This window comes from Bos mutus, chromosome 1 (assembly GCF_027580195.1).
Source record: "Bos mutus isolate GX-2022 chromosome 1, NWIPB_WYAK_1.1, whole genome shotgun sequence".
Taxonomy (NCBI): domain Eukaryota; kingdom Metazoa; phylum Chordata; class Mammalia; order Artiodactyla; family Bovidae; genus Bos; species Bos mutus.
This window is the reverse complement of record NC_091617.1, coordinates 96,107,677-96,120,043: the sequence shown is the minus strand read 5'-3', so window position 1 is coordinate 96,120,043 and position 12,367 is coordinate 96,107,677. Positions and strand designations below refer to the sequence as shown.

Below are 12,367 nucleotides of genomic sequence, written 5' to 3'. Positions count from 1 at the left end.
GGAATGAACGCACCAAATACATTAATGCTAGGAAGGGAAACTGAAGTAAGAGAGATTCTAGGGTGACAAATATATTGCTGCTTTGTAAATGTTCTTTAGTTTCACGTGTGTTTGGTCCCTACAACAGTACCATTAACTGATGCTCTATACCATCTCTTTTCAAGTGCCAATGCAGTGTTCAGCCAACAGCAGATGCTAAATAAATGTTTACTTCAGCGCAGTTGAAGTTTTAGTCAGTTCCAAGTTACTGAAAGAATTTTCTAAGTGAGACCATATGGAGCATCTTCTCTGATTTTTGTCAAATATTTCACAGCACTGTAAACACACTAAATCACTGCTGTGTTACTGAAATTTAATGCAAAAATAAAATACGCTAAAATAGAGATTTCTCAGCTTGCCACTCAAAGTCCTCCACTGTCTGGGCCCAAACCACTTTGAGCCCCTTTTTCTACTATTTCAGTTCACAATCCTCATTTTCTAGCCAAACTGTTCTGCTCATCCTTCTCCAAACACACCTTACACTTTCTTCAGAGTCCTCGTTCAAATTCCCCTTGCCTCAACGTGGTCTCCTGAAGTCCAATGCACTGCTCAAGACCAGTTAAATTTCTACTCATTCTCCCAAAGAAACCTCTCCATGTCTCTGGTTAGATATAATTTATCCTCCTGTCTATACTCTTGCCATAGAATTTGGATCATATTGGCCTATACCACTGACAAGGGTCTAGCTTATTTTAGAATTAGTAATGTGTGTGTCTGTGACATACTGAGGCTCTGACTGGCAGGCTCTCATCTCTGACATTCATTTTTTTAATCCCCACAGTTCTGGCTGCAGACGTAACAGAAACTACACAAGTCTGAGGCATTCTCCAATATGTGATTCCAAAATATGTATGACATGAATTTTGTTAAGTATCTTGTTCTATTTATAGTTTTCTTAAGCTAACACTAAAATCTGTTCATGTTTAACCAAAAAAATCTCAACAAATGTCTAGCAGAGGAATATTAAAATCTCTCAGGAAGCAAGGGAAAAACATCATAAAATTTAACATGTGCCATAAATAATACATAAAGTGGACCACCTAATGATGATATTCAAAGGCTGAATTATAGCCTGAAAAACAAAACTTTTCAAATTAAAAGAATATTCAAAGCAAATGAAGATTTGACACAATGAACCCTTAACCTGTAGCAGTCTTTTTTCTTCTAATTTTCCCTTTGTTTTCTGGAGTTCTGAAAGAAAGTGTGTGTGTGTGTATACATATATTGTATTTTATTTATATAAATGAATAAACTTCAGAATAGGGCTTTACTATCTATGGTCATCTTAGCTTAAATATTTACAATAAATTTCAAACATGTAAACTATACTCCTGAAGTATATACAGAGCTAATTGAGCTGTTAATAGAAAAATCACATGTTCAGATATCCTTGACAGAACTTCACTTTTAAAAAGAACCACCCTTTCTAAGATAAAGAATATTAAGGCATCTAATGTCAAACTTTAATTTCATCTGAACTTCTCCTATGATCACTTTGTAGAAACTTTCTGACTTAAAAGAGTCTAGGTTTCACACAAAATATTCTTGCTAATTTCACACCTCACATTTTTATGTGGATTACCCAAATACTCACTTGTTTTAATTTGGACCTAACTATGTGTGAATTATCACAGCATCTCTTCTTTGCAGATAAGGAAATTAAGAGTGCTGGCAGCAGAACTGTTTCTACATCTAAATCTAAAAGACTGTTTTCTCCTCAATTCTTACAATATTTCCCTTATAGCCTTGGTAAGATTTCTTACTATTTCATAACATACTTTTAGTATTATGATAACTTTCTGAAAGTCAGATTTTTTTTTCAAGGTAAGGATACGAGATGGAGCATTTAAAATAGTAAATAAGGGTAAGATAGTCCCAATTTCTTATTTTTTACAGTGTGCTATAAATTTTATTACTAAGGAAAAATTAACTTACACTGACTTTTGTAAGTTAAAGAATATTAAAACCTCAAATTTGGCATTTCTCAATTTGAATCAAAATATTTTAAAAACTGCAAACATATGTTTAAAACAAAGTGGAACACAAATTCTTCAAACGAACAGCCCTGAACTTGAGGAAAGTTACCACTGGAATACTCAAAGTCAGATTACTAGAGAGCCACATACCTATAAATATCATATCTGGACCCAAAGAGCTAATTCTATAAATTACTTCGACTATGTTCACATTAAAGATGCTACTAAAGACAATGCAAGATGTTTTCTCCATGAGAACCCACAAAACAGACTGTGCTCTATAGAGAATTTGTTAATTTTATTTTCCTAATAACTGGTTTATTTTACCTTGGAAACTGCAAATCCTTTAAATGGTTGTGTTTCTGTCTTCACTATTAGCTATGTAAGAGCTAAGAACCAAATTTGTGACTCATCTTTAGACAGTGTACAACAAAAACAGTAATTAGTAGCATGTGATATTTTATGTGCCAGGCACTACGCTGAGTATCTATTTATTCCTTGTAACAACTCTGAGCTATTACTTCCAGTTTAAAGTGAAGAAATTGAAGCTTAGCATAAGTAGTAACAACAGCTAACATTTAGTGAATGCTAACTAGGTTAACAGAAACTTCTGTTTTTCATTTTATTAACCTATTTAATTCTCATTACAACCCTATGAGGCATTATAATTATTGCATAAATATTTATTTTACTTTATATTTTTGGAACTGAAGTTGAGAGTTTAAAGATAGAAAATGAGAAGGTGGTAGAACATGTATTTGAATCCAGAGAATCTGGCTCCAGAGTCCAAACTTATATACACCATGCTATGACCTGTCCAAAATGAATCAACTGGCAAGTGACAAAGTGACTTGCCACAAGTCAGCTTATAAGTCCATGTCTTCCTATTCTTCCCTTTGCAGAGATAGTACTAATGAGTACCTATAAGATTCTAAGCACTAAAAATATATTACTCTTCAACTTAACCCTACAAGTATGTATAACCACTAGAGATGTTTGGTAACTTGTCTAAAGTCATACAACTAATAAATGACTGCAGTGGAAGTTGAACTTAAGCCCATACAGGACTTCATGCACTTAAGTTCAATGGCAACCTAACTCCAAGCTCCATGCCACTTTATAATTCTGGAAGCTGATAATGGTTTAGCTCTATTAGGTTTTACAAAAAGACAAAAACGGGAAGATAATTACTTCAATAAATTCACTCCACAAAGAGACATTTAAAGTTTAGAGCCCAAAACATCTTAATGTTAACAAAGGTCTCATTTTGTAAACATGGAAAGTGACATATACAAATAAGTTAAGGAACTATAGAGGGTCACATAACACATTAGGAGAAATCAGAGTTTAACTGATCACCACCTTTATATGCTGATATATGAAAACAGACCTTTATGATTAAAAGAAAGATCCTATGAAAAATACCAAAGAATATTACTGCTATCTCATTTTGTACCTTTTAATAGATGATTGAGATTATTAAATTAAAATTACGAAGGCAAGGATGACCTTAGGATACATTAACTTCTGCCATATGCAATCCAAAATATTAACAATGGAAAAACATAATAAAAAATGGTATCATACAATATAAAAGTCTATTCAACAGCTTTAATTTAAAATGTACTCAATTTCATTCATTTTTATTAACCTGAGGTGTAACTTACATACAATAAAATGAATGAACCAGTGCATTAAGTTTTGACATATGTATACATCATGTTACCACCACCCCAATTAAAATATAGAACATTCCCTTCATCCATGCCCCTTCCCAGTCCATCTCCTCCACCTTCTGCTCTAGGTATCACAAATCCTTTTTTTTTTTCACTACAGATTAGTTCTGCCTGTTCTGGAATTCATATAAATGAAGTCACAAAGCATGCAATCTCTGATATCTGGCTTCTTTTACTAATTATAATGTTTCTGAGACGCATCAGTAGTCTGTTCCTTTTTATTTCTGAGCAATATTCCACAATATGCTTATCCATTCACCAGTTAAAGCAGACTAGTTACTTCCAATTTGGGGCTATTCTCAATAGAGCTACTACAAACACTCATTTAAATATCTTTATGTGGATATATGTTTTCAAATCTCTCAGGGTAAACATCTAGAAGTGGAATTACTGGGTCACATGTTAAGCATATGTTTAACTTTACATGTGATAGTATGACTGCTCCACATTCTTGCCAAACGTGGTATTTTCAGTCTCCTTCATTTCAGCCTTTGTAGTGAGTCTATAGTGACACTCACTGTGGTTTTGGTTTACATTTCTAGAAAGATTAATAATGTTGAACATTTTTTTCATGTGCTTATTGGCCTTCTGCTTATCCTCTTTTGTGAAGCGTTAAATCTTTTGCCCATTTTTAACTAAACTGTTCAAGATCTCATTGAGTTTTACACCTATTTTATATATTCTCAACATAAGTCCTTTGTCAGATAGACAGATATATATATAGATAGATAGATAGATATATAGTGAACATTTCCCCTCAGTCTGTGGCTTGCCTCTTCATTTTTGTAGCAATGTCTTTTGAAGAACAGTTTTTAAATTGTGATAAAATCAAATTTATCATTATTTTCTTTTATGGCTAATTCTTTTTGTGTCCTATATGAGAAAGCTTTGCCCACCCTAGAGCTGTAAAACTATCTCCTATGTTGTCTTCTAGAGGTTTAATAGTTTCGTCTTTTGTCTTCAGGTCTACATTCTAGTTCTGTTTTATTTTTGTGAATGGTGTAAGGTGAAAATTAGTTTTCCATAGAACCAAACAAATATAAACAAAAAATTGAGCAATATCCTACTCGATTTTTTAAATTTAAAATTTATCCAACTCTATTTTTTTAATTTAAATTTGTCATTTTTAAATTCAAGAGCCATCCTGACTTAGTTATTGCTTAACTGCTTGCAAAGGAAACTGAAGAATACATCTCACATAAAAGAAGCAGATCTGCTTTACAATAAACTGAACATAAATGTCACTGCAAAAACACATTAACTTCACTAATGTCAAATAACCTAAATATCCATGTTTCATGGCATTATAATTTCTACAGAACCAAAAAATGTTTTTGAAGTTCTCACTATATTAAATGTTAATCTGAGATGTATGACAACCATCAGTAACTTAAACACAAATGTGCGTTAATCTTTAATCTGAAGACCCAGGCCTTAGAGTAACAACTTATGAAGCTAGACAAGCTCACCTGAGTAGCTGCAGACTGACAGGAAGATGACGATGACGACGAGACAACAGGAATGTCAGACTGTACAGCAGCCACAGTGGTAGCGGGTGTGAAAATCAGCTGTACAGACAGAAAAACCAAAAAAATACCCTAAGACAAAAGAACATGTCCCACACACAATGTATAGCAGGCAAGAGAGACTGAAATTTGTGACAGAAAGACAATGCAGATTAGGACTGTCTCCTACGCAAAAGGTTTTACATGACAAGGAGAAGTTTTTGATAATAGAGAACTCAAAAGGAAAAAAAAGAAAAAACCATAAACATTTCTCAAACAGTCCATGATTCTGATGAGTAGAAAATAAATCAGTGCTCAAAAAAGAAAATGTATTTTGGCAATATAAAATCCACATACCAAATTTTTCCCCAAGTAAACTATTAATCTTTTCCTAGCTCAAAACTATTGTGGCAGGACTCCTAAAATGGAAGTTGTAATAGACAACCATTGTCACTGCTCTTGAATGCAAATTAAATTTCAGTGAGAAACATGAAAAGAAACACCAAAAAGTCTTTTCAGTCCTCTTTACCCCCAAAAGACAACTATGCCACATACTATACTATTTCACTCACCTACACAGGATCTGTGTGTAGTACAAACCTAGGTTGCTCTTGATTTTAAAGTATTTGTAAAGAAATATTCATTCTAAGTATAAATGCCACAACATGTCAAAATTCAACAACAGCTTGCAAAAAAAAACTTTACATCAAAAAAAAGACATACTCAATGTATTTATCACCATCTGTTTAATTTTTTAATACTGAAACAATGCCATTAATTTAAAAAGGCAATACAATCCACTTAGAGATTACCCAATCCAACTTAGTACATTATGACAGTTGTTTCAAAGAACCTGTATCTCAAAATTGCATCAAAAGTTATACAACTCCTCAAAAACCATTTCTGTTTAAATTATCAACCAAGGGATCTTTTAAACTTCAGTTCTTTATATACTAAATTTAAGTGAATTAAACAACAAAGTATAACTTTCACAAGAAGGATTCAATACAAACAGCTAGAAGCACTAAACCTAAAAAGATGTTCTATCTATCATGAACCATATGAAACTGCCAGTTTTAAAAGTTAAAAACAGCCAAATAGCAATCATTTCAAATGGTTTCCCTAATTTTGAAGCGTGTGTGTGTGCTAAGTCGCTTCAGTCGTATTCGACTCTTTGCGACCCTATGGACTGCAGCCCACCAGGCTCCTCTGTCCATGGGATTCTCCAGGCAAGAACACTGGAGTGGGTTGCCATGCCCTTCTCCAGAGGATCTGCCCAACCCAGGGATCTAACCCCATCTCTGACGTCTCCTGCGTTAGCAGGTGGGTTCTTTACCACCAGAGCCACCTGGGAAGCCCAATTCTGAAGCTTATTATTGATTAAATAAGATCTCATAGTGGGGTGGGGGGAGAGGACAACCAGAAATATGGTCATGTCTACTGAAGAGTCTATAAATAAAAAGAGGGTCATTATCACTGCTTCCCATTAGGAATACAATGGAAACTTTCTTTGCAATTTTAGTAAAGAATTGGGAATCCAGATGTATATTCAGTTCACTGGATATCAAAATAAAAATAAATTCCTATCAGGGATAAAGCTCTTCTCTAGCAATCTGTAAAGACATCAAATAAAGTAAATGTAAATGTCAACCAATTTTTACATTCCTTAAAGCTCAAGAAGTAAATTAGGAAATCAGTAGCCAAATTAACATTCTTATATTAACCAAAGATCAAAATGATCATAAGAACATGAATCAGCTTGCAGATTTTAAGATGGGAATAACCAAAGTTAAGACTCATCTGGTAAATTATCAAGAACTCCAATCCAACTTTCAGACGATTCCACAATATAAACTGTAATTAATAGTTAAAACCATGTCTTTAATGTTTCTAACAATTTCATCAAATCTAAAATGTCAAAGAGACATGGTGATTTTATACATCACTGTAAGAACCAACTACAAGATGCCAATTATAAAATGCATCTCAGTTTTGAGATGTTAAAATATGAAAAAAGGTTTGAAATCAAAGAAATTTGATATTAAAAAATAATCACTCATGATACAGTATGTTAGCTACATCAAGAAGGCCTACTAATTTAAAGTAGAATTTTTCATGGCATAAACGTGTAGAGTTAATCACATACACAAAAAAATTGTTAAACATTCCTTAAGTATTAAAAATGTCTCCTACTGCATCAAATCAAGAAACATTTTGATCTCTCTCAAGTTTTTAAACACTGAAAAAATCTGGTAGCTCGTATCTTACCATTTGAGCTCGGAGATACATTTGAGCTTGGCTTGCCGTTAGGGTAGGGGAGGTACTCCCTAGTAACATAGTCTGTTGGGTAATACTGCCACTGGTAGAACTGGAAGCCTGGGAACGGCTTATTAACTGTGCAGGTGTAGGAGAAGTAGAGAGGTTGATCTAAGGAAGAAAACATATCAGGTCATAGGCTTCCATTTCTTGCTTCCATGTCATTGAATTTCACCAAGTTGCAGTTAGGCAATCAATGGTATATATTGTGGCTAAGGAACCTAAGAGAGGGCTTCATCTTTGACAGACCTGTCAGTTCTTAGGTGATTATTTGCACATATGCAAACAACAGCATGTACGGGTTAGTAATCAGGACGATTTTTAAGGATATTCTCATTGAGTTTCATAAGACTCCAACATCTTAAAATATCATTTCTACTACTTCCCAAAAATTAAGGCTATTGTTCCATTATTTCAATATTCCATGTAATAATTTAAAACATCTGAATTGACAGTTTATACTATTTTGTCATTTTCTGTCACATTTTGAGGGATTTCTGAAATGAATAAAAGTTAAAACATAGATAATCCATTCACATGTATAAAAACATACACAGAACTAGTATAATCTCTTTCAAAAGTTCTAAGAACAGAATTGTTACTTGTCATACAGATGGAAAACTCCTTAATATTGGCTAAAAGATTAAACTATAAAAACTAAAACTGTTGTTAAAGAATAAATTAGTGCATGGTCTACCTCTAGGCTATAAAAGAGACTAGTAACCAGTTTCATCTGTGAAGGCAAAGTGGGTAGGACAGATAGGGAACAGGGCAAAGGGACACACGTAAACCACGACATCATGTATTATCCACTTAAAAAAATTTTTTTTTTTAATTTAATAATTTTAAAACATGTGTTCCCCATGTGTTTAAAACACATGTTTTAAAACATGTGTTCCCCATTAAATATTTTTAATGATAATTAAAATCAACCTCTAGAAAAGGGAATGGCAACCCACTCCAGTATTCTTGCCTGGAAAATCTCATGGACAAATGAGCCTGGTGGGCTGCAGTCTATGGCAATGCAGAGTCGGACACAACTTAGCAACTGAACAACAACACACAATCGGGCAGACTGTGATTTGGGGAAACAGTTCTTGGTGAAAATGTGACATAAAATGAAGACTGAAGTGACCGAGAAATACGGAATACAGAGTTTTGTAAGAAGTTAACATTTGTGTATAGAATAATAATTGCAAATATTCAAACAATAAAGTCCATGGCTAAAGGAAAAAATCCAACCTCAAATTCTTTTTATGGACAATGCATAGAATAAAATTAAGAAAATAAAAAATAGTTTATTAGACTTCTGATTCAAGGAACAAGGCAGACTGAGCTAATATATCCATGTGCCCAAATGTACTCACTGAAAAGGAAGATTAACATGAAAATTACAATAATATATAGCTGAACCCAAAAAAGGGGAGGGGAAAGGGAAATTTTCAGGAGCCAGAAAGGAAGAAACTCAGATACAAGATCCAAGTAACAGCAAGGCAACCCAGAGAGATACTGGCCCACAGAGCTAGAAGACCTGATTTTGAGCCTATTTCACGGGACCTAAAAGTAAATCTCCTTCTGAGCCAATATCCTCAAAAGGGCTCCTCAATATGTGAAAAGCAGCTGGGAAAGCTCTGCCCATGCGTCCTGAAAAGCAGCAAGAAAGCTTGGTATATGCCCCGTTCCCAGTGGAAGGAGAGAGGTTTTTATGAGAATCAAAACTCCAGGCTTGTGCCATACAGGGGTACACTACCGGCACAGTTCCATAACCTATCCCAAAGCATCAGCATTTGGACTAAACCAGGACATCTGTTAACCTCAACAAGTGACTGAAGGGAGTTGAGTGAAGGTTATACAGGGGATCTCTCTGTACTGTTTCTGTAACTTCTTGAGTCTATAATCATTTAAAAATAAAAAATTAAGAAAACTGCATAGTGGGTACATTGAGTTGGTTAACTAACTCTTGAAATTTATTTCTATCTTTTAAATATTTCCTAATTTTAATGAAATATCGTCCATGGAATTTTCCAGGCAAGAATACTGGAACAGACTGCCATTTCCTACTACAGGGAATCCTCTTGACCCAGGGATATAACCAGCATCTCTTGTGTCTCCTGCTTTGCAGGTGGATTCTTTACCACTCACGCCACCTGGAAAGCCCAACTAAAATCTGTAATTCAGTGCATAAATATAAGTAATAAAATACAAAAAATCATTCTATAATCTGGCTTTTATTCCTAGCACACCACTAAAATCCCATTAGCAAAAATCACCACTACCTTATGACAAATTCAGTGGATTCTTCTTAGAAATCTTCTTTTTCAATCTTCTTTACCAGCTCTTTCTAGCCCACCCCCCAAACTCTTCCTCTGTTCCCAACACTTTTCCTCTTCAATTCCTAGATTATCCTATCTACTCCCATAGTTTGAAATAATTCAATCCTAAAGATGCTCAATCCTTGATGACAAATCCTTCCTCTCCAGGTCCAAATAAGTAACAGAATACATCTTTCTGGATGTCTCTTAAACTGACTCAAACCCAACATGTTCAATCACCAAACTCATTGTCATTCCTCCTTAAATCAGCTTCTCCTCAAATGGCCACTGACATCTACTAACACTCTCCCAAGACAGACTATCAGGAAATCATCATAATTCCTCCCTCTCCTATAACTCACACACAGAATCAGTCACATATCTTACTGTTTCCATACCTCTATCTTCCTCAATTTCATTTTGATTTTGAATCACTTTGAGTCCCTGAGCCCACAGCACTTCCAACTACTTTACCAGCTGCAAACTGATCTCCCTGCTTGAAATATTATCTCCTTTGACTTGCCAGATAATCCTTCCCATTAATTAACCATTTAAAAATCTCTGGTAACATTCAAATTCCCCTGACTACCGCTCTAGTATCATCTCTTCCTACTCTTCCATACGAACCCTTCACATTAGTCATATGAAGCTACTGACAATGTCGTAACATCTCAGGCCTTTGTGGCTTGGCAACAATGCTCCTGACGTAATTGATAATTGAGCATGACCTACGACTATGCCCATGACCACACATCTTCCCCACCCCGTGTAGTAAATAACTCCCTCTTAAAAATCACCTGCTAAGCTTTTTAAGACATCCCTATACCCCACAGTAGAACTATTCCCTCTCCCTTTATGCCTGTTATCTTCTATAACTTCCATATACTTGTGGCACATACTTCTATCTCACTCGTCTAAACAATGATTTTTTTAAGAGTGGGGCCCATGTGTTATTTATCTTCTTATATTCAATATCTATAAGACAGCCTTCAATCAATGTTAATTAACTTAATGAATGTCATATAATTTTAAGGCATACTTCATACTTTAAATGTAATATCACACAGAGTGAGTGTGTGTGTAAGAAGAAAAATCAATTCTGGTACAGCCCCTAACAAAACACAGTAAAAATGCAAATAGTGTGGTGATACTAGTTTCACCTCTATCTTTGATGTGTTATATAATAAATTATTAATCAGATCAGATCAGATGCTCAGTCGTGTCCGACTCTTTGTGACCCCATGAATCACAGCACGCCAGGCCTCCCTGTCCATCACCAACTCCCGGAGTTCACCCAGACTCACGTCCATCGAGTCAGTGATGCCATCCAGCCATCTCATCCTCTGTCGTCCCCTTGTCCTCCTGCCCCCAATCCCTCCCAGCATCAGAGTCTTTTCCAATGAGTCAACTCTTCCCATGAGGTGGCCAAAGTACTGGAGTTTCAGCTTTAGCATCATTCCTTCCAAAGAAATCCCAGGGCTGATCTCCTTCAGAATGGACTGGTTGGATCTCCTTGCAGTCCAAGGGACTCTCAAGAGTCTTCTCCAACATCACAGTTCAAAAGCATCAATTCTTCGGCTCTCAGCCTTCTTCACAGTCCAACTCTCACATCCATACATGACCACAGGAAAAACCATAGCCTTGACAAGACGAACCTTTGTTGGCAAAGTAATGTTTCTGCTTTTGAATATGTTATCTAGGTTGGTCATAACTTTCCTTCCAAGGAGTAAGCGTCTTTTAATTTCATGGCTGCAGTCACCATCTGCAGTGATTTTGGAGCCCAGAAAAATAAAGTCTGACACTGTTTCCACTGTTTCCCCATCTATTTCCCATGAAGTGATGGGAATTATTAATAACCCCCCACAGAAAACATATTCTTTTTCTACACCACTCCACAAACTTTTTTGGATAAACCCTTGCCCCAAAGATTAAATCACTTAGCAGAGTAAAACTGGTCCATGTTTTCTGACTCATTTTGGCATACAGGGTGCTTTCCTATACCCTGAGAGCTTGTTAATTTGGGTCACTCTACAGTAATAATGCCTTGCCACTGTTTTCCAGTCAGCGATTCTTAAAAAATAAAATAAAAAAGGAAGATAGGTACGTAAGCAGGAAGGAAGATACTCTAATAAAGGACAGACCACACACTCTTTAAACAAAAACATAAGAGTCTTCTTAAAAACTGACTGGCTGATAGCTAAAGTGCTTGAGAATACTCTGTAAGGAAGGAGAACAAAAGTATTTACAAACAGAATGCTTTCTTTTTCTTAAAAAAGAAAAAAAGGAACTAAGAAAACTAAACAGTAACCTCCGAGCCACCTGCATTTCACTTTGTCAAAGTTGTGAGATCAAAGAATAAATGTTTATTTTTAAGTTCCTGATGGCAAGCACCATTTCACAGTGTCTACTAACGAAGGCGTAATCCATAAGGGCAAGATCAGTATCCAACCCTGCAAGAAATCCTTTCCTTTCCAGAACTGATA

The 12,367-nt window shown here is 35.2% G+C and overlaps 1 protein-coding gene across 6 annotated transcripts in view; it reads right to left on the bottom strand.

The window, feature by feature from the left end:
* The window catches only part of PHC3 (polyhomeotic homolog 3), an 84,280-nt gene that overhangs the window by 49,968 nt on the left and 21,945 nt on the right, over nt 1–12,367 (bottom strand). For 5 of the 6 annotated variants that reach the window (XR_011464737.1, XR_011464738.1, XM_070373419.1 and 2 more), the window contains exons 5-6: nt 7,525–7,683; nt 5,221–5,319 (exon numbers count right to left, since the gene is read on the bottom strand). Coding sequence is in view for 4 of the 6 variants with exons in the window: in XM_070373419.1 (XP_070229520.1) it covers nt 5,221–5,319; nt 7,525–7,683 (258 nt within the window). In the remaining 2 variants the exon portion in view is untranslated. The remainder of the gene's footprint in view (nt 1–5,220; nt 5,320–7,524; nt 7,684–12,367) is intronic. The other variant, XM_070373412.1, reaches the window with a different exon arrangement.